This window comes from Gossypium raimondii, chromosome 8 (assembly GCF_025698545.1).
Source record: "Gossypium raimondii isolate GPD5lz chromosome 8, ASM2569854v1, whole genome shotgun sequence".
In the NCBI taxonomy this organism is placed as follows: domain Eukaryota; kingdom Viridiplantae; phylum Streptophyta; class Magnoliopsida; order Malvales; family Malvaceae; genus Gossypium; species Gossypium raimondii.
In genome coordinates, this window is record NC_068572.1 from 58127980 (window position 1) to 58148996 (window position 21017).

Here is a 21017-nt window from a genome sequence, read left to right on the forward strand (position 1 = left end):
CTAACCCTAATCAATAACCCTCATCGTCCCCTTTAAAAACCCTCTCTGCTCTGCCTCTATCGCCTCGCCTCTTTCATCTACGATACTTCAATCTTTCTCTCTCTAATTTTCGCCCCCATTTTCTCTTCTACTTTCTCTAAAATAGACATTCATTTTTTGATCTCTTGCCTTCTGTTCCTCCTCCATGTTTTTCTTTTCGCTTAAAAGTTTGCCGATGATGATAAATGTATTATCCCAGCTCATTATGAGACCTTTTTGTAGGGTCTGGGAATTGAATCTTAATCCAACATTTATCTGAGTCTAAACAAACCTTTTTCAGTTTTTTAAAAATTCCTTTTGTTGAAGTGTTAAATCTTTAATTGTTTGTGTTTTATTTCTTTTACTCATTCTAAAATTTCCAATTTTTTAAAATTTTAATTTAGAACGCATATATATATATTTAATTCAATTTCTTTTCTGGTTTTTACTTGTGATTGTTAAAAGTTCCCAATGATGTTTGAAATGAAACCATGCTAATGCTGATTGTTCAGTGATTAAAATAATTTATTTGATTTATTTTGAGGAACTTGTTTATATTTTCCTATTTACGAGAACCGATTTCTGGTTAACTTGTAAAGTTGTAATTTGCCAATAAAAGAGACAAATATCAATATTATTGTGTTATCAGAACGCTTACATTGGGCAAAAAAAAATGTTTTTGGGGATTTTTTTGGATTGGGTTTTAGGTTGTTTTGGTTTATATATTTTACTTTCAAACTTGGTTGGGCCTTAAATGTATAGTATTATCATCATTTTATTTAATTTTTCAAAATTTTAATCAAAATAAATTTAGATGAAGATTATGATTATGTTTTAAATTCAAATGGTTTGAAATTATCTATAATTATTTTTTAATTTTTAAATAAGAAAATAATGTGATACAGTGTATTCTTGACACGTTTTTCTGATCTTAATCGAGCTAGATTCAATATTCAATAGATGGGGGAGTGTGTTTGTAAATAAATATTATAGCCCTCACTTAAATCGTGGGGGCCGATTAAGGCTTAGATTTTCATTGAAAGGAAAATGACAATGGCTTGGCTTAAGCACAATTATTGGACAGTTTCGTTTTTGTTTCTTTTATTTTTTGAAACTATATATTTCGAAATAATTACCAACCTCATGAGCTAGGCAATAGAAGACAAACTCAAAGCAAAGCAACAGATAAGGAAAAACGAACGAGGAATGATAAACAAGAACAAAATGAATGATCCAAGGGGTTGAGATGTTCATTTGACCTTCCTTGAATGAATGGTGAAGAACATCATACATGAAACTGAGATCGATCTGACGGCAGATGACGACGGTTCGAGTTTCTTTTTATTCGATTTTTTTTTTTTTAAATTTGGTCGAAAGTTTTGACCGGAGTTGGAGGAAATCTAAATCATGAAACGTGAGTGGAAAGACAAGGAGCGTCACTTTAGGGATAAGGAGGGACAGGAAAAGAGAGAAAAGAATAAAACATTATTTAATTATAACAAATTTTAAAGGGTAAATTCAAAAATAGGTACTTTTGTTTGCTTCACATCATATTTTAGTCACTTATGTTTGAAATGTTATGTTTTAGTCATTTTCTTATTTTTTTGTTATAAAGTGGTCATTCTACTGTTAAGGTCTGTTACCTCCCTAACGACGGTCCTATGTGGTTGTCCAAATGAGTTTTAAATACTAACTAGAGTGTTCTATGTGGCAGTTCAAATTAAATTTATTTAATTAAAAATCTATTTTTATCCTAGCAACTAGACTTCTAAGTTGACATTTAAAATCTATTTAGACTGACATGTAGGATTATTGTTAGGGAGGTAACGGTAGAGTGACCTCTTCCTAATAAAACGATAACGTAAATAATTAAAATGTAACATTTCAAATATAAATGACTAAAATGTAATCCGAGATAAATAAAATGGATCATTTTGTAGTTTACCCATTTTAAAAGAGTATTATTTTTATACTTAATTTTATTTAATATTTAGATGAAAACAAATTCTGGAAAATTAAAATATTTTAAAAATATATAATAGTTTTTAAAAAATAAAATTTTAAAATTTTGGTTTAAAAACATTCCATCGGAACTGAAGCCAATAAATATGTTTGATTGACACGTGGTCATTGTGTGCAAACACACGTCATCATTTGGTAGCAGCTGCTTCACATGGACAACTAGGGATGGTTTTCACCACCAATCCAATCAATTACGTATCTTAATTTTTATTAATAATCACATTTCAAAATTTGATATTAATATAAAATTTGATTTTAATTGGATAAAAATAAATTTAAAAAAATTAAAAGTTGAAGTTAATTTTATGTATAAAATAAACATTTAATTATATAAACATAAACTTAAAATTTTATAAATATTTAAACTTTTACAATATTTATTATAACTTACAACTAATTAGCATATATAAAATTATATTTATCATCAGAATTAATTAAGCAATTAATTAAATAATTAAATCAACTCACAACTAACTTACAACTATATAAATATTTAAGTTAATATTTTTAATTTTATATTTAAAATAAATAGTTAACTAATTAAATAAAAAATTAAAAATAAATTGTCTATTTAATTTAAATTATTTTTATATGGACGCTTTTTACTATTGTTAATACAATTAATAATTCATACTTAAAAGCTATAAGAAATGGAATAATTATCTTAAAAGCCCTCTGTGTTCAGTTTTAGTTTATTCGGTCTTCGTTTTTTCTAATTAACGTTAATGGTCTTTCAAATGTTACAACCTAACAAAATACCCAATTTAATAATAGTTTTTAAATTTAGCTTTTTATTTATTGTAATTTATTTATGTTTTTCTCCGCCATTTTCCTTTTAATACCCTTTATATTTTATTAGAAGTTGGAAACAATTGTATATATATGTATTATTTAAAACATCACACGCATACGGGTCAATTGAGTCTTAACTCGATTAGTATAGGTATTGTTACAAAATCGAATGAAATATTAGATTTTATAAGATTTCATAATTCTAAAATATAAAATATGATAAATGTTTAAAATTTTCTTTAAAATGTTAAATTTTATACAAAATATTAAAAAGTAAATTATATTCATAATATTATAAATAAATTATATTTTAAAAATTTATACATATAGTCAAGTGGCGGAGCGTAATAGAGACCCAAGAGATCATGGTCTCCCTAAAATAGTAAAAATTTAATTTAGTCCTTTATAATTTATAAAATTTTAAATAAGTAATGGTAAAATTATACTCACCTCAAAAATGATAAAAATTTGATTTAACCCTTTAAAATTTAGAAAGATATAAACTATTAAAATGATAAAATTATATTTTAATATCGTAAAATATACAATTTAATTCTGTGTAAAAATTTTCAAACTCCATCACTGCCTCTAATAAACCCGTGCACCAGATAAAAAAACTAATTAAATTATAAAAATATCATAAATTTAACCAACTACATTTAATATAAGATTAGGATAAAAGGTATTTCCACCATCATTAATTTATTACAACTATCAGACAAAAAGCATCATTATTAAAGTAAACGAATCATCTAAGTTCTTCCACACTACCCCGACACATACCCACCTTCTACCTCACCACCTTTTGCCACGTGGCTAAAATACATTTTCTTTAAGGTTAGTATAACTTTTGTCTTTCAATCTAACAATGACATATATATATATATATATATATATATATATTTCACTTTAATACTTAGATTTAGTAAATAAATTTATTTTGAATTAAAAAATTAAAGTCGAATGATTTAAATAAAATTTTGAATAATTTAATAGTTATTTTATAATTTTTTAAAATTAAGTGACTTAATCGTAAACTTATTAATAGTTTAGTGATTTTTAGTGTAGTTTGCCCTACATTTTTTGTCCTTTTATACCTTAACTAAATAATTAAGTTCATTTTGATCCTGAACTTGAAAAATATATAATTTGATGGCATGACACTCTAAAATTGCATCATATTATCACTTAAAAATAGTTGACCTAATAACATTGTATAACCTGAAAGTGTCATGTCATCAAATTGTTATATATTTCCAGATTTAGGGACCAAAATAGACCTAGTTACTAAGTTTAGGTATTAAAATGAACATGCTTCCCAAGTATAAGGGCCAAAAATTGCATTAACCCAATTCTTTACCATCCTCCACAACATTTTATAGAAAAACTTTCAACTACTGTTCTTCACACACTTTAATTATTTAAATTACAGTATTATTACATTTACATGTGATGTTACTTGCAAAAAAGAACAAACTGAAAACTCCTTTTCCTTTTCATCCATGTTTCAAGCAAAGAACAACTCTGCCATATGTCTTAATCAAAGTACCTTAAACAATGTCTCGTCGGTGCTGTCGCCGTCGATAATAAGGTGTCTCAGCGATATATCGGAGATGGACACGGTTCATCTCAGTGTCGATCTAGTGTCGGCGGCGAGACGAATTGTTGGGTTCTTGAGAAGTGTTAATGAATGTCAGTGGCTTCATCAGAGACCAACTATTATTGAAGCAATAAGGAGGTCAGCTTCTTTTTTTTTTTGTTTTAATTTTGTTTTGCTAATTGAAGAGAAGTAATATGATCAGATGGTTGAGGTTGAATACTTGAATGTGATGATGGGAGTTATTATTATTATTTTTGATTATTTGGTTATAGGTATGATGAGGTATGGATGCCATTGATTTCTAATCTGACGGTGGTGGGGTCAACGCCTCCTTTGGTTTTGCCACCTTTTGATGTTGAATGGGTTTGGTTTTGTCACACCTTGAATCCAGTAAGTTTTCACTGTTAATTCTGTTTGGTTGACGGGAAAATGCGAGAAAATGATTTACTTGAAACTTGAAAGAAGGAAAAAAGAGAGAGGCTTTTTTCTGTATTTTCTTTGACTCTTTTATGATCTGTAAATCAATGGTTTTACTTGTATTTTTCACTGTAAACTCTGTTTGGTTGATAGGAAAGCTTGAATTTGTTTGTTCATATTTTTTCAGGTTGGTTACAAGAAATATTGCGAGTCAAGGTTCTCAAAACTAATAGGAAAACCATCGATTTTCAATGAGGAAAATGAAGAATATGCATTGATGAGATGTAAAGAAATTTGGGTTCAAAGATATCCGGCTGAACCTTTTGAGAATGAAGTAGAATCAGATTCTCAAGACCCACCATTACTAAATGAAGATCTTTTCAATGAAGTTCAAAAGCACAAGCTTTTATACTCAAAATTTTCACAACCATATTTGTATGAGTTAGTGTATTTGATAGCTGCTAGACAAAGATACAAAGGATTTCTATATATGATCCAAAGATTTGGAGATGGGTGCTTTAGGTTTGTGCCTGCTTTTGATATTCTCCTAATGCTGCTTACACACCAGGTAGATTTTTCTTTTCAACAATTATCGTATTATTCGGATTTGGGTGAATATCTAATACGAGTATGATGAACAATGAAGCAGAGCTATCCAACAGCATATGCAGATGATTTGAAGGACATGTGGGAAAACATGGCGAAGGTGGTGGGGTTATGGGAGACAGTGCAAGAAAAAGAAGTGGAAGAAACAAACAAGATCTGGGAAAGAACCTTCGATGAACCTTATGAAAAAGCTGGAGGTGAGATAGCTATGGCCAAGCGACCAATCTATTGGGAGATTTCAGATGTTGATGTCAACACTAAATATAAGTCCATGATCCCAAGATTCCTACTTGAGGTAATTTAGTATCTTCCTCGGGTATTCAAATATGTGTCAAAAACGGGTACTTATAGATTGATTTAGTGGCATAACAATGCAGGTATGCATTTTTGTGAGGCTCAATGCTCGGATGAAGGCAACGAATGGGGACATGAAACACAATTTCCTCCGTCTCCGGATGGTAAGATGTCACAGGGAGTTGAAGCTTGATAAATCGATCCCCGATTTTTCGTATGATTCATGGCGGAAAGCTTGGCATTTGTACTGTGAGTTTGGAACTCGAGGATTGATCGTTGAGTTTCGTGGCCGTGGTGGTCACTGCTTCAAAGGAAGTAAATTGGTGAACTCAATGCCATTTTCTTGGAATGATTTGCTAAGGGCACCTTCTATTACTTTGACAAGAGAAATTGATCAAGTAAGAGTTCTTGCTTCTGTAACTCCCCCAGTTCAAGCACCATACCTATTGAAATGTGTTCCGGATAGAGTTACGGATGATTCTGGAGCAATGATATCCGATGTGATCCTAAAATTAAACAATTACCGGCCCCAGAAAGGTCGTTGGTTGTCTCGCACGGTTCTAGACCATGCTGGGAGAGAGTGTTTTGTTGTTAGAATAAGGTATGTTTTATCATATCCGGATAAAATAAAGCACATTTGTTCTGTCTATTTGATGCAAATTTTTGAATGCTGTGTGGCAGAGTGGGAGAAGGGTTTTGGAGAAGAGGAGCTGAAACTCCTTCTGCCGTAAATCGGGAGGATCGAATAATTGAGATTCGTGAAGGTTCTTGGTCTTATGTTGCCGGCTCTATCGGTAGAGCTCCCGGTATGTTTCTTCATCCGATTTTGTAGTATGCTCAACAAAGAAGCATGTTAGTTGTTGATTTTCTTTTGTTAACATCGATGACTCAGACTTTTCCAGTTACTTATGGCATTTTTTTCATGCTGCGGAATCTAATTTAAGCATTTGTTGCTCTTATTGTTGCCATCTAGTACAGAGAAAGTGGTAGGAACAGCAACACCGAAGGAATCTCCGGATCAGTGGCAAGCAGCATGGCAGTTTTCAACAGGAGATGAGTTACTGATAAATTGCGGATCTTCGACATCGAGTTCCAGCCTAAGTTTTAGCATGAAAAGTAGAGAATCATCGGATTCATTTGTAAGTTCCAACTTTTAGTTTCTTTGAACACCTTCTGAGATGTTCATAGTTTAAACTAGCATTATTTTGTAGGTGATGTTGTTGAGGGGCAGGAAAATGCAATATCGAGATAAAGAAACCGAAAGCAAAGTAGCAGAAGACGAACAGGAAGATGATGATGGATTCGTGACTCTCGTAAGGTTTACCGAAGAGAATCCGACAGGAAGAGCAACAGCACTGCTTAATTGGAGGCTGTTAGTGGTAGAATTATCGCCCGAAGAAGATGCCATTTTGGTCCTTCTACTTTGTATCTCGATATTACGTACGGTATCAGAGATGACCAAGGAAGATGCCGGGGGTTTATTGGTAAGACAGAGGTTGAAGGAAGCGAAGGTCGGCGCTAGAGACTGGGGATCCATCGTACTCCATCCTTCTTCACTATCCTCATCCAATACTTCACCTTATCTACAACCTTGGTATTGGAATGCTAGCCAAGTAATGGCACAACATGAAGATACCGGTAACACAAGAAAACCGGCACCGGTCGAGGGCGGTGATATGTTGTACAGGCGAGGGATCATTACATAAGAAATACTTGAGAAAGGATTTTAATACCCTTTTCTTTAATTTTTTTTTATTATTTGCAGATACTACCATTAAAATATAACATGAGTTATAAAATTATAGTAATTACTTAAATTGAATCCAGGAAAAACCGATGCATTGAATTCCCAAGGTTTTTAGTGAACTTCTTAACTAATTAATACTTTCATATGTATATATAGGTGTAATATAGAAGCTTGTTTCATCACCAACCTCTTAATAATCTTCATGGCCATGGAAATGAAGGTTTCAGCCCTTTGTATCATATTTCTTCTCACCTTTCTCTTCTCTGAGTCTGTTGCTAGCTTTCCTTCTTCATCCCTTAACACACACTCCATTTGCAAACACACCCCACATGCAGATTTCTGCAAATATCTTTTTTCTTCTAACAAGTTGTTCAACACCCTCGACTATGGCAGGGTCTCGATCCATCATTCCTTGTTGAATGCTCGTACTTTCCTCGATTCAATCAATCAGCATTTCCTCGCACACCCTTCGAATTCGACGTCAAAACAAGCCCTAGAGGATTGCCGGTTTCTAGCCGATCAGAATGTTGATTTCTTGTCACAAATATCAGACAGAATCAATTCTTCTACCGATAGTTTAGACAGCGTCGAGGCTGATGATTTGCACGCTTTGCTTAGCGCTGCTTTGACTAATGTAGAAACATGTCTCGAAGCACTCGAATCGACACCGTCAGCATCGAGAATTAAGGACCGGTTTTTACAATCTAATGGAACAAAGAGCTTCAGTGTTTCTCTTGCAGTTTCAAAGCATTGGGTTCATAGCTCGACCAATCCAGAAAGAAACCATGTTTTTCACAAGTTGATTGATGATACCTACACTCCTTTATCTGTGTTTATGTCTTCTAACGATAAACAAACAATTTATGAATATGCAACTGGGAAAAGGGATGTTAAGACATTAACAAATGGGAAAATTACAGTGAAACAAGTAGTGATGGTAAGACATAATGGAGATGGCCAATTCAAAACCATCAACGATGCCATCACAGCCATGCCGAACGTTACCGGTGACAGCAACGAATACTATGTGATTTACATACCTACCGGTGTCTACGAAGAGTACATTTCGATACCAAAGTATAAACAGAACTTGGTTTTGGTAGGCGGTCTCAGCACCAACCCCACGATAATCTCCGGAAATCGCAGCGTTGGCGATGGCTCAACCACATTCAGTTCAGCAACACTCGGTAAAAATCATAATTTAGCTTTTAAAACTTTCACATTTTATTGACTCATGTAATGTATAACTTCTCTGTACCTGCAGCTGTCTTTGGGAAGAAATTTATTGCAGTGGACATAACATTTCGAAACACAGCTGGACCGAGCAAGTACCAAGCCGTCGCTGTCCTAAACGGAGCCGATCAATCCATATTTAATAGATGCACGTTCGAGGGATACCGGAATACCTTATACGTCCACTCTTTCAGACAATTCTACGTAAACTGCCATATTTTAGGCACCGTTGATTTCATATTCGGCAATGCGGCCGCTGTGATACAAGAATCTTACATACACGCTCGACTACCGTTGCCAACACAAGACGATGTCATCACTGCTCAAGGAAGGACCGATCCGAGCCAAAACACGGGCATATCGATCATAAGTTCCTTCATTAGAGCCAATGATGATTTAATCTCAAACATGGGATTGACGAAAATATATTTGGGAAGACCATGGAAGGATTATTCGAGGACGGTTTATGTGAGTAGTAGCTTGGATGGATTGGTTGCAGATGAGGGTTGGAAAAAAAGGGATGGAGATTTTGGACTAAGTACAGTTTATTTTGGGGAATATGATAACTATGGTTTAGGAAGAGATACGGGTGATAGAGTGGATTGGCCTGGCTTCCATAATATGACTAAAACTGAAGCTCTTAACTTCACTGTTGCAAGATTCATTGGAGGTCATAAATGGTTGCCTGCAACTGGTGTTCATTATTTTGGGGGATTACGTGATTGAAACCTTTTTGCTTTAACTACGGAATTCATGTTAATAAATGATGAGTTGGGTGCCTAAAAATAAAGAGCTATTTTATTTTATTTTATAAATGAAAATAAATAGTTAATTATTTAATTGACTCTCTTGCATTGTTTTTCTTGAATTTATTTTATCTTGGATTATCATTCAATGAATAACTTTAAAAATTCGGATAATTGTGACTAATATTGGTAAGTAAATTAAGAAAGTTTATTTTACTAGAAATTAGATTGTATTTTTTTTTGCTTAAAAATAAGTAAATTAGTTAATATATATTAAATTAAAGAACAAATTGGTCATTTTTCTTAAAAAGTTCATCCATTTATACTGTTAAAAATTGCCATGGCTATTGACTAACAAAATAACCAGACAATGATACGTGGCATGTCACGCGTACCTCCTACTGACGAACAGAGAGCAATTTTTAACAGTAAAAAAGGATAAAATTTTTAATAAAATGACTAGTTTACTTTTTGATATAATGTACATGAACTAATTTGTCCATTTTTTGAATATAGGGAACAAAATGCAATATGACTTCTAGTATATGGACCTCTATGATACTGTTACCGGCTAATATTAGAATGATAGTTCCAATAATTTAAAACCTTACATGGCGGTTTGCTAATGCAATTAGTTCAAATTTAAATCCTATCATATGCATATTTTTATTAGTTTTTAAATAAAAACTAAATTATCCTCGAATATATAAATTAATGTATAATAAATATTTAAATGTATAAAAATATCAAAATAAATGTTTAGCTGAGAGATAACTTAAAGTATTACTAATGCAATTAGTTCAGGTTAAATCCTCCATAAGTATATTTTTATTGGTTTTTAAATAAAAATTAAATTATTCTCGAATAATATTACTTATTTTAATTATGAAAAGATATTTTGTAATTTTTTAATTGAGTTGGTCACCTAGTTAAAGGGTGACACTAACTTAGTAAAACACTTAATAAATAATATATATAATTGATGGAAGTAATAAAATACGCATAATAAAAATTGAGATGCATATCATAAATATTTACCCGTCCGTCTTATAAAGTTTGAGGCTAAACTTACATTCTTAACACGCTTTTGGCTCGATGATAATCAGTGTTTTCAAAATCAGCCTGTATTGATCGGTCAGATTAGTTGGATCGGGAATTAGGTGATATACTAGTTTAATTTTTAATTTTTTTTATTAATACCAGTTAAACTAGGTTAAAAATCGATTGAACTGAATTTTTTAAAAAATATTATATTTTCTAATAATTTATTTAATTTGAAATGCTGACAACATTTGAATCCTGAGTGAAAAGTTTTGATAATTACCTCCAGCTGTTAAGCTGGTATAACTAAAAGAATCTTAGTTTACACCATAATTATCTCAAAATAAATTAAAGTGCAAGACCGATTCACGATTGGTGATTTTTATACTAAGATTAAAATAGCTTTATGGTTTTGGAGTAAAACAAATAAAATAAAATTGGTAAAATTAATAAAATATTTAAAAATAAATAAATTAGTTTGTATATATTATATCAAAAAGTAAATCGGCCTTTTATTAAAATTTTTATCCATTTATGTCGTATATGTCACATATTACTGTCTGTAATCCTATCAATTCAGATAGATAAAGCTTTTAATAAAAAGACTAAATTATTATTTAATTTTATTTTTATAAAAAATTACAACATAAATAAGAATAAATTGGTAACTAAAAAATCATTGGAGTTTGCGAAGTGGTAGGGGAACCTCAAGTTATAATACTAAAAATAACCAAAATCCAATATATAAAAGGCAAGGCTTCATCTCCAATGGAAACATGATCTTTTAAGTAAGAATCATCAAAAAAGAAAAAAAGCCAACCACACTTCGAAGGGGCTTCATTACCTTCGAAGGAGTTGGCAGTTGAATTTGCTGCCCCTCCAATTTTGTTTTCATTTTTAATAAAAAAAATTTACGATTATGTCGAGCTCGGATGACTCTGAGAGGAAGAAGCGGATCGCTATAATCGTGGTCTCCTCTTTCCTCTTGGTGGCCGTGGTGGTGGCGGTGACAGTCGGGGTTACCATCCAAGAAGAGGACAGCGACTACGACGACGGAACCACAGATGGGAATAAACACGCTCAGGTTACTTCCTCCAAGAAGGCTATCAAAATGATTTGTCAACCAACCACTTTCAAGAAAACATGTGAAGAGCAGCTCCAACATGAAGCTGGGAACAAGACCGATGTTAAAGACCTGATTCAAGCGGCGTTTAAGGCGGCCATGAAGTACGTGGAGCAAGCTCAGGCGAATTCCACCCTTTTGAGGGATCTGGAGAAAGATGAAGGGACTAGAAGTGCTTTAGATGCCTGCAAGATTTTGTTGAATTCTACCATGAGGGAATTTAACAAGTCACTTGAACTTGTTGACAAGATAGAAGTTAATACGGTGAATAAATTGTTGGGTGATATGAAGATTTGGTTGAGTGCTACCATTAGTAACCAACAAGCTTGTTTAGATGGGTTCGAAAAAACCAAATCAAAAACGGAAGCTGGGGAGAAAATGAAGAAGTTCTTGAACATCACGATGCAACTCAGTAGGAATGGTCTTGCCATCGCCTGTGAGTTATCGGAGCAACTTAAACAGTTGGAGCTTGCCGGACTGTTTGAACGTCGCCGTCTTCTCCAAGATGAAGATCAACTTCCGGTTGTCGGCCATTCTGATTGGACTTCTTTTTTAGAACGAAACAAGGAATGGAATCGTCGCCGTCTTCTCCAAGACGAAGATCAACTTCCGGTTGTCGGCCATTCTGATTGGACTTCTTTTTTAGAACGAAACAAGGAATGGAATCGTCGCCGTCTTCTCCAAGACGAAGATCAACTTCCGGTTGTCGGCCATTCTGATTGGACTTCTTTTTTAGAACGAAACAAGGAATGGAATCGTCGCCGTCTTCTCCAAGACGAAGATGGACTTCCGGTTATTGGCCATTCCGACTGGACATCCTTTTTAGAACGAAACAAGGAATGGAATCGTCGCCGTCTTCTCCAAGACGAAGATGGACTTCCGGTTATTGGCCATTCCGACTGGACATCCTTTTTAGAACGAAACAAGGAATGGAATCGTCGCCGTCTTCTCCAAGACGAAGATGGACTTCCGGTTGTCGGCCATTCCGATTGGACATCATTTTTAGAACGGAACAAGGATTGGAACCGCCGCCGGATGCTCCAAGAAGGCGAAGACCTCTCCGTTATGGGGCATAGGGACATTGATCTCGAAATTCCAGCAGGAGCTAGGAGATTGATGTCGACTGATTTGAAGCCTGATCTTATTGTGGCCCAGGACGGTAGTGGAGACTGCAAAACCCTTAATGAAGCCAAACAAAGAATCCCCTCCGGATCCACCAAGCCTTTCGTCATTTATGTCAAGGCCGGAGTTTACGCTGAGAATGTTGATTTCACCTCCGATTTGACCCATGTTGCGCTGGTTGGAGATGGTAAAGAAAAAACCAAAATCACCGGTAATATCAGTACCGGTCCTGATGGAAAACCCACTACCTACTTCACTGCTACCGTCGGTAATTATTATAAATTTATAGACTACTACAACCCTATCTCTATTTATATATATGTATATTGTAATTGTGGTTGCATATGTTGTGTTGCTTGCAGGTGTCGATGGAGACCACTTTTTTGCCAAGAACATTGCGTTCGAGAACTCGGCCGGGCCATTGAAAGCACAAGCGGTGGCGTTAAGGTTACAGTCAGATTTTGGAGTGTTCTACAACTGCTCGATAGATGGTTACCAAGACACACTTTACGTATTCAGCAAACGCCAATTCTTCCGTGAATGCACCATCTCTGGAACAATCGATTTCGTATTCGGCGATTCGGCGGCGGTCTTCCAAAAATGCAAATTCCTTGTCCGGAAGCCACAATTAGGACAACAAAACGTTGTTACGGCACAAAAAAGATTGGACCATAATCAGCCCACAGCTTTTGTGATCATGGACAGTGAAATCATCCCAGATGCTGAACTTGCACCAGTGAAGAACGAATTCCCAGCATTCCTTGGTCGTCCATGGGGTAAGCTATCCAGGGCTATCATCATGCAAACTTACATTGACGATATGGTACACCCCGAAGGTTGGACCAGTTGGGATCCCAAAGAACCGACAAATCTTTGCCAATACGCCGAGTTCAATAACACTGGCCCTGGTGCTTCCACTTCCCTTCGTGTTAAATGGGCCGGAGTTAGGTTGCTTAACGAGGCAGAGGCCATTAACTACACTCCACCCAAGTTCTTCGACGTCGGCGATGCTTGGATTAAGGAGTCCGGAGTCCCTTACATCCCAGATCTTTCCATTGGTAAAGCTGAAGACAAAGGGTTGATCCCTACGTCCCCAGATGTTCCCGCTAGTAAACCCGAAAACAATGGGTTCATCCCTACCTCCCCAGATGTTCCCGCTAGTAAACCCGAAAACAGTGGGTTGATCCCTATCTCCCCAGATCTTTCCGCTAGTAAACCTGAAAATAATGGGGTGATGCCTATCTCTCCAGATCTTTCCGCTAGTAAACCTGAAAATAATGGGGTGATGCCTGTCTCCCCAGATCTTTCCGCTAGTAAACCTGAAAATAATGGGGTGATCCCTATCTCCCCAGATCTTTCCGCTAGTAAACCTGAATATAATGGGGTGATCCCTATCTCCCCAAATCTTTCCGCTAGTAAAGCCGCACACAAAGGGGAGATAAAGCTGAAGAAACTTAAACACAAGAAAAAGAAGCACCATGGAAAAGGGAAGAAGCACCATGGAAAAGGGAAGAAGCACCGTGGGAAAGGGAAGAAGAAAGGGAAGAAATCCAAGAAGCACCATGGAAAAGTTGAGTTGAAATCAATAACCCAGGCTTAATTTCTAAATTATATTATACATTTCTATAATATTTTTTATATATTATATATTAAATTACTGATGCAGCAAAGGTATCAGCTCCTTCCAGGGACAACTATCTAATTTTGTTTTTTTGTTTTTGGTTAATATATAAATTAATTAATTAAAATAATTTGGTAGATAAAAGATCAACCTTTCTATGATCTTTTATCTATTTAATTAATTCTTTTTAATTCAGGCTTCCAAATTCTAAAGCATTATTTTATTCATCAAATATCTCTCACAAAGGATTGTAAATTATAATATGGCACTCCAAATTTTTATTTAGTTGTTTTATAATTTATAAAATTTTAATTTAGTAATAATAAAATTGTATTTTAATTCTCTTAAAAATAATAATAAAAATTTTAATCATTTAAAAAATATAAAATATAAACTATTAAAATAATAAAATTATATTTTTATTATCATAAAAATATACGATCTAATTTCGACCTTGACTCCACCACTTACCTACCATTAGGTAATTCAACTTTCCTTTTCTTATTGGACCAGAAGTTACAAATTTTATTGCCTCAAACACTAATACTATATAAACCCTTCACCTTATCATCTTTTTCCATTCAATTTCGTCCATCTTTTCTAATTTTCATCCTCAATCTCTTTTTCTCTCGATTTTCTAATCTCTAAACCTCTAAAAAAAATCCAACTTTTTTTCTTTGCAGTTACAAGTTATTAGTAATTTCTTCCTTTTTATTTTCATATTTCAAAGATCTTTAGTAATATAAGGTAATTTATTTTATTTTCATAGTTTTTATGTTAAATAAATTGTTAATTTAGAGAAAATCTAATAATATTATAAATTTTAATCTATTTTGTTTTTAAATTAATTAATCATATTTAATACGATAAACTTACAAAATTTAAAAATGTCAACGCGTTTGGATCATCAATACATAGTCGCCTCCTAATTACAAATGATAAAAAATATTATCATATTTTTGTTTTAGTTAATATCATTGTTAAGTTGTTGATAATTATTATATATATTTTAAAATTTTTCATGTTTATATCATGTTAATATTATTTATTTTATTTTTAATATCATTATTAAATTGATAGTAATTATTGTATTTTTTAAAAATTTTTATGTTTATATAATTAGGACGAAGATCGAATTATTGAAATATATATACACAATTTAAGTTCAAGAACACCATGTATTATGAAATAGTACTTAAATAAGGCGAGATCCGTACACATATTTTGTATGCTCGATGAGACTAAATTGAAGCTCGCACTTATTAGTGCTTTAAAGAGATGGAAAATTGAAACACATACATTATCTTTTGTGCGGTGAGTGTACAGTTAAGTATGTAGGGCGGAGGTTCATACGTCATAAAATCTGGTTGGGTTCCTTCAACATTGTCCAGACCTTTACTATCAAAATCACTCCCCTCTGGTCTGATAGGAACAATGTTTGGTTTAGAAAATAATGCAATTTTCAAACCGTTGGGTCTAGACTCCTTGATTATATATATCATTATTAGTTTCAACTTCTTATTCGTTATCAACCCAAGTTGTTGAATCATGTATTGGATTGGATGTCCCTTCACTAGTGCAGGTGGTTGGCATGACTGTGTAACTTGATGCATACCCCCATAAGTGTTTCTAGCATAGGGCATCAACATTTCGATGTTCAAATTAAAGGCACTCACAGAATGTCGTGTTAAAATCTTTGCTTTCTATTTACCAGCTAACCCTGAATGTATGCTAAAATTGTAATCGAAGCTTGAAAATTAGGAATGTTTTTCCATTGATGATTTCAATGTTTCCTGATATAAGCTTTACAATAAGGCCGTGAAATCACCGCACAACAGTGTGGTTGGACCTTCTACTTCCTGTTCCCGAAATAAATTAATTGAAACTATGTCAAACTCGAACCACGTTTCTCTATATCGACAAACTTGACATATAACTCTAATATATATGTTAAGTAATCATACATTTCAATTACCTTACTATCATAACTAGTTTTACTTTTCATGTTTGTTAATGTGAATCTTTGCCAATTACATCTTCCTCCTCAATTTGTTATGTATTTTTTTATCATTAAAATATAAAATTATTTCAGTCTTACAATAGTGTAAATAGATTACTCCATATATATATATATATATAATACATAGAAATATATGAATAAATAACTTGAAAGATTTTTTCTTTTTATCATTCAAAGAGATGGTTTATATTGCTCCAATTTACTTACGTCGGTGTAAGTGATTTTTGTTGTTGTAATTTTCTTTGAGAGAGATTAATTTGCTTATTTAAATTATTCAAATTTTAAAATTGAATCAGAATAAATAAACTTGGAAATCCAAAAAATTTTCGAATTGAATCGAGTTTTGTTCCCAAAAACATTTGTAAGTTAAAAATAAAAATAAAAATAAAAATAAATCTAAAGAGTTTGAAATTTCGGCTTATTCCCAATTTTCGAACTTGGAATTTTGAGTTTAATTGCAGGCCCTTTGTAATTCAAAGGAGGAGCAGAATTGACATTACAATTTTATCATCCAATCCAGTAAGAACACTACACCATCTTCATGCTCACTGAATTCCAAAAGCCCACAATGGGAAATTTTAAATTTTCCCTTTCGATAAGTTTTGAATCTCGAATCGTAACTGAATGTCAAAACCACATAATTTCAAATAGTTATGAATCCGAAATTGTAAAGACAAGGGAGTTTGATTTTCCACTATAAGTTCAAGAGCCATGCAGAGCGTAATAATTCTATTTCCAACTTCTAAATCAGTGTTTTGTCTAGACAATAAGAGACATGATAATCTCCTTTGAACAAAGGGTGATTATCAAAGCAATCTGGTGATCATTGAAGTAATCTTTGTCATTACCATCACTATCATAATCTTCTTCTTCTTTTAAAAAATTATTATTGTCGCCGTCTTCGATTTCTTCTGAAAAATCATCTATACTAATAGTATTATTATCTACGGATAATATAGAGAAATTTGATTAAAATTATCTGGTGATTTGGATCGTGAGATGTTTTCATTGTAACAGCTCAGAAACATTATTTTTGTAGAGAGATTTAAAAAGTTAAACTTGATTCTAGAGGGTTTATATGCTTAGATAGTCGAAAGAATATGTATGCAAGGAGAATACGATTTTCCACATCATAGTAGGAAGGTGATTACTTTGAATTTTATTTGGACATTAGTCGTGATAGGTGAGGGCAAAGTGAAATTGGTAACTTACTTATTGTACAAGGACTAAATTGGTATTAAGCCAAAAAGAAATTAGTGGAAAATATTTAAAAAATAAAGCAAAGGGGAATGGCTTGCGGATTGCCCTTTGCCTCCCAAAAGTCTCCCAAATCTGAAAACCCTGAAAATTCTTCTCTTTTCTTTTTTTGGTGCGTCAATGGCGGCCTCGTCGTCCTCAGCCACCTCGTACTCTTACTCGGATTCCTTCTCTGACACGTCATCCTCACACGGCAAAAGACGTCGTCATCGCTCTAACCGCCGCGACAGAGACAGAGATTCTTTCAAGATCCGAAAGAAGAGTCGTTCGCTCGGTAAACGACGTCGGAAGAAGCATCGCCGTCATTCTTCCGATTCTGATTCCTCCAGGTAAAAAAGAATAAAAATATATATTTTAACATTATTTGTTATTAATCGCTGTTTTGGGTTAGGTGTTTCTACGAACTAAGATAGTTGGAAATTTTCTTGAGGAACCTTTTCGTGGTTTTAAACTAAATATTTTGTGTTAAGATCGTAATGAATTGTTTACTCTCGTTTCTAACTTTAATTTTGACGGGTTAAGGTAAGATTAGGAGAGGCTTGAACCTTGAAAACTAATCCAAGTTATAGCTTCTTTTGTATATCTAATGTGGGTGATCATGAATCAAAGGATAGAATTGCCTATTCTTATTGCCATCGAATGGAATTTGTTTATAGTACATTGGATAGATTTGTCCAACATGTATTTTATACCAATGGAATTGAAGGTATTTGAATTAGCCAAAAAATTTTGAAAACATTTGGAGTTTCCAAGTGAAGCAACTTATATTAGGCAATTCTGGGCAAGAACAAGTCGCCATTCTTTTTAAAGATTTTGTTTAAGCACCTTTTATGCTATACATGGATGTTTGTAAAATTATATGAAACTGTTTTTTCTTTATTAGTTTGCCTACTAGTAACCTTCACGCAGATAGGTTTCTTGATATTCTAAGACTGCTTAATTATAGCAGGAGTAACAGTTTTTCGGATAGTGATAATGAGTCCAGCCATTCAAAGAGGCACAAGAAAAGTGAAAGGCAAAAGAAGGTGAGTTTTTGGTGCTCCATTTGTGCTTCTCGTTTTAATGCAGTCACCTATAAGGCTCACTTTGTTACTGTTTTGCCTTTAGTCAAAGGAAAAAGAACGGAGCAAGAGTTATCGACATAGACGTCAGAAGAACAAACTTAAAGAGGTAGGCCACTATTCACTATGTTTGCATCCATGCATCTTTCCCTCCACAAAGTGTGTAATAATGAATGGTATATCTAAGTTGTGATTCTTCGAACTGTTGCTTTTCTGGTGATTTGGTTTGTTTTCCTTGCATATCCATCTGGTGGGACTGTGCTGAAGTTTTTAATATTTTGGTTCATTAGTTTATTCTTATGGATATTGATTTGAAATTTCCAGTATTAATTTACCTTTGAGAATGCTTATAACATGACATTTCCGAGGTGCTTATAATACGTTTGCCTGTTCTATGGATTGGCTCTTTGAAATTGGAGCTGGGGTCTGTGACATGATGACTGGGTGCAATTGACTTGGATTATTGTTCTGGGTCTGGTTTGTCCTGGCAATTGGAGTTATATATAGAAGCAGCAGGATGAACAAAGTAGCAGTCCCGTACAGCTTTCTAAGGTCCTTCTTTGCTGTCTAGTGGTTCATGATATTGTTCCCCCTCCTTGGCTCTCTCTCTCTGTGGCCCATACTAACCTTCATATGCTTTATACAGTTTCTTGGGCGTGACAAGGATGATGGTACCCGTCGCAGTGTGGTCTCTGGCAAAAAGGTAACCCGATCTTGCTGCGGATGCAGAAAGGATTTGTTTGTAGTCTCAATGTAACGTGCAGATGTAATGATACAGGCACTCATGGTAATTCATACTCTACTATTGTTCTTGTTATATCATTCTAGATTCTCTTGAAACTCAACAAGTCAAAGGAAGATAAAGCGGCCGAGAGTAAAAGAAATGAGTTGTTGAAGTTCTTAAATGCTAGTTTTGATTGACTTGGTAGAGCCCAAATTTCGAACTGCATCATGAATGTAAGATCAGCGGAACTATCATTTTGGAGAACATGTTATCATGCTTCGCAGTCACATTGAAAGGTCGAATTTTCCTCAGTCCTGAGGGAATGTAGGGTATTGGTCACTTCAGCTTGAAGCCGTGTGATAAATACGGTCAATTCATCAGATTTTGGTGTGTTGTATTTTATGGGTTTGGTGTTTTCTTTCATATTTGAGATGTTTATTTGATGGTTGATTATAGGTTATAGTTTTTGTCAGTGTTGAAAAAACAAGATTCAGTTGTCTGGTCTTTCTTTTATATTTGATGGTTGATTATAGGTTATAGTTTTTTTCAGTGTAGAATTTTAATCGGAAGCTGGTAGTTTTTATGGTCGAGAAAGGATTATATGAAATAAGGATATTATTTTTTAATAATTTAATGCTACATCGCTATTTTATCCTTAATTTCATGATTTTCATTTGGATTTTATTTTTTAGGGATGAAAATCCTAAAATTTAGGATGAAAATGTTGATGTGATATTAAACTATTGGGAAAGAGTTATAGATGATCCGCATCATTGTTTCATACAATACTTTCTTTTATGGTTTGACGCATTTTCATGAATGAATAAGAAACTGGTACAAAGTATAAGGTTGTGTTTAATTTTTACTATATTTGGATTTGGTATTTGAGGTTTTACCTCATATTCATGTATTGAAGACCATACTATTAAGCAAAATATATGTTCTTTTAACTAATTATAATTACTTATTTAATATTAATAAAGTTTTAAATATTTGTATTTTAATTGAATAAATTGGTTTAATAGCTACAATTAGTTGAATTCATGAATCATGATTCGTAGGTCCCATTGGTTTATGAAAGTGTACATTTTTTCTTCAAATTCTTCAAATGTGGGAAGAAAATATTCAAATTCACTAGCAATAAAAAATTATTTATTCTAAAAAATTATATTTATGGTTTTACTTCTATTATTTAAATTTTCCATTTTCTTATGCTTAAAAAATTCATTTTTATCTTTGTATCTTTATTTTTCTTTTATTTATTTCCCCTTTTTTATTAAATATAATGTAAATAAAAATATTATTACTTCAAATTAGAACCAGTGACAAGTTATTGTTTGCAAGAATATATTTTCAGTTACCTCAAATATATAATGGATTAATTGAGCCAAAAAATATATAAAATTGATTGATGAATTAAATATTTTAAAAAAAAGGATAAATAAGAAGTTTGCAACGAGGGTATTATCGTCATTGAAATTGTATCGCTGTATCTATTTAAACGCGGTCAGTACGTCTGTTCCAGGCCATTGAGGTAGGGTTTTCCCAAAATCTGCTGAGAATCTAGGCGCCG

General features: G+C 33.2%; 4 protein-coding genes and 2 non-coding genes across 9 annotated transcripts; all 6 read left to right on the forward strand.

The window, feature by feature from the left end:
• Positions 1-206: 206 nt before the first annotated feature.
• LOC128032318 (small nucleolar RNA snoR69Y) lies at positions 207-306 on the forward strand. The gene has a single exon (XR_008188445.1). It is a non-coding gene; the product is annotated as a small nucleolar RNA snoR69Y (small nucleolar RNA).
• A 176-nt stretch (positions 307-482) lies between these two features.
• Positions 483-567, forward strand: LOC128032320 (small nucleolar RNA snoR53Y). The gene has a single exon (XR_008188447.1). It is a non-coding gene; the product is annotated as a small nucleolar RNA snoR53Y (small nucleolar RNA).
• Positions 568-4279: 3712 nt separating this feature from the next.
• Positions 4280-7566, forward strand: LOC105792494 (uncharacterized). Of its 2 annotated transcripts, none has more exons than XM_052634182.1 (8): positions 4280-4570; positions 4705-4822; positions 5037-5417; positions 5496-5750; positions 5833-6350; positions 6431-6555; positions 6728-6888; positions 6961-7566. In XM_052634182.1, exons 1-8 carry the CDS (start codon positions 4335-4337, stop codon positions 7453-7455), a joined length of 2289 nt encoding a protein of 762 aa, XP_052490142.1. In that variant the 5' UTR covers positions 4280-4334; the 3' UTR covers positions 7456-7566. The 2 variants fall into 2 exon arrangements, with proteins under 2 accessions (XP_052490142.1, XP_012476548.1); XM_012621094.2 differs by having other exon boundaries at positions 5499-5750.
• A 130-nt stretch (positions 7567-7696) lies between these two features.
• On the forward strand, positions 7697-9502 carry LOC105792495 (pectinesterase). Its single transcript, XM_012621095.2, has 2 exons — positions 7697-8683; positions 8761-9502. Exons 1-2 carry the CDS (start codon positions 7699-7701, stop codon positions 9453-9455), a joined length of 1680 nt encoding a protein of 559 aa, XP_012476549.1. The 5' UTR covers positions 7697-7698; the 3' UTR covers positions 9456-9502.
• A 1709-nt stretch (positions 9503-11211) lies between these two features.
• LOC105792496 (probable pectinesterase/pectinesterase inhibitor 21) lies at positions 11212-14455 on the forward strand. Its single transcript, XM_012621096.2, has 2 exons — positions 11212-13029; positions 13124-14455. Exons 1-2 carry the CDS (start codon positions 11436-11438, stop codon positions 14359-14361), a joined length of 2832 nt encoding a protein of 943 aa, XP_012476550.2. The 5' UTR covers positions 11212-11435; the 3' UTR covers positions 14362-14455.
• A 3234-nt stretch (positions 14456-17689) lies between these two features.
• On the forward strand, positions 17690-20103 carry LOC105792497 (uncharacterized). Of its 3 annotated transcripts, none has more exons than XM_012621102.2 (6): positions 17690-17988; positions 18606-18684; positions 18767-18829; positions 19228-19272; positions 19367-19423; positions 19499-20103. In XM_012621102.2, exons 1-6 carry the CDS (start codon positions 17780-17782, stop codon positions 19556-19558), a joined length of 513 nt encoding a protein of 170 aa, XP_012476556.1. In that variant the 5' UTR covers positions 17690-17779; the 3' UTR covers positions 19559-20103. The 3 variants fall into 3 exon arrangements, with proteins under 3 accessions (XP_012476556.1, XP_012476554.1, XP_012476555.1); XM_012621100.2 differs by having other exon boundaries at positions 19549-20103; XM_012621101.2 differs by having other exon boundaries at positions 18609-18684; positions 19549-20103.
• The last annotated feature ends 914 nt before the right edge of the window (positions 20104-21017 follow it).

Excerpts from the sequence above, each read along its gene's own strand:
- LOC105792497 (XM_012621100.2), top strand. The coding sequence starts at position 17,780 with ATGGCGGCCTCGTCGTCCTCAGCCACCTCGTACTCTTACTCGGATTCC. Across the intron at positions 17,989-18,605 it reads TCCGATTCTGATTCCTCCAG|CAGGAGTAACAGTTTTTCGG; the intron begins GTAAAAAAGAAT and ends GCTTAATTATAG. Across the intron at positions 18,685-18,766 it reads AAAGTGAAAGGCAAAAGAAG|TCAAAGGAAAAAGAACGGAG; the intron begins GTGAGTTTTTGG and ends TTTTGCCTTTAG.
- LOC105792495 (XM_012621095.2), top strand. The coding sequence starts at position 7,699 with ATGGCCATGGAAATGAAGGTTTCAGCCCTTTGTATCATATTTCTTCTC. Across the intron at positions 8,684-8,760 it reads ATTCAGTTCAGCAACACTCG|CTGTCTTTGGGAAGAAATTT; the intron begins GTAAAAATCATA and ends CTGTACCTGCAG.
- LOC105792496 (XM_012621096.2), top strand. The coding sequence starts at position 11,436 with ATGTCGAGCTCGGATGACTCTGAGAGGAAGAAGCGGATCGCTATAATC. Across the intron at positions 13,030-13,123 it reads CTACTTCACTGCTACCGTCG|GTGTCGATGGAGACCACTTT; the intron begins GTAATTATTATA and ends TGTTGCTTGCAG.
- LOC105792494 (XM_052634182.1), top strand. The coding sequence starts at position 4,335 with ATGTTTCAAGCAAAGAACAACTCTGCCATATGTCTTAATCAAAGTACC. Across the intron at positions 6,351-6,430 it reads TGTTTTGTTGTTAGAATAAG|AGTGGGAGAAGGGTTTTGGA; the intron begins GTATGTTTTATC and ends GCTGTGTGGCAG. Across the intron at positions 6,556-6,727 it reads CTCTATCGGTAGAGCTCCCG|AGAAAGTGGTAGGAACAGCA; the intron begins GTATGTTTCTTC and ends CATCTAGTACAG.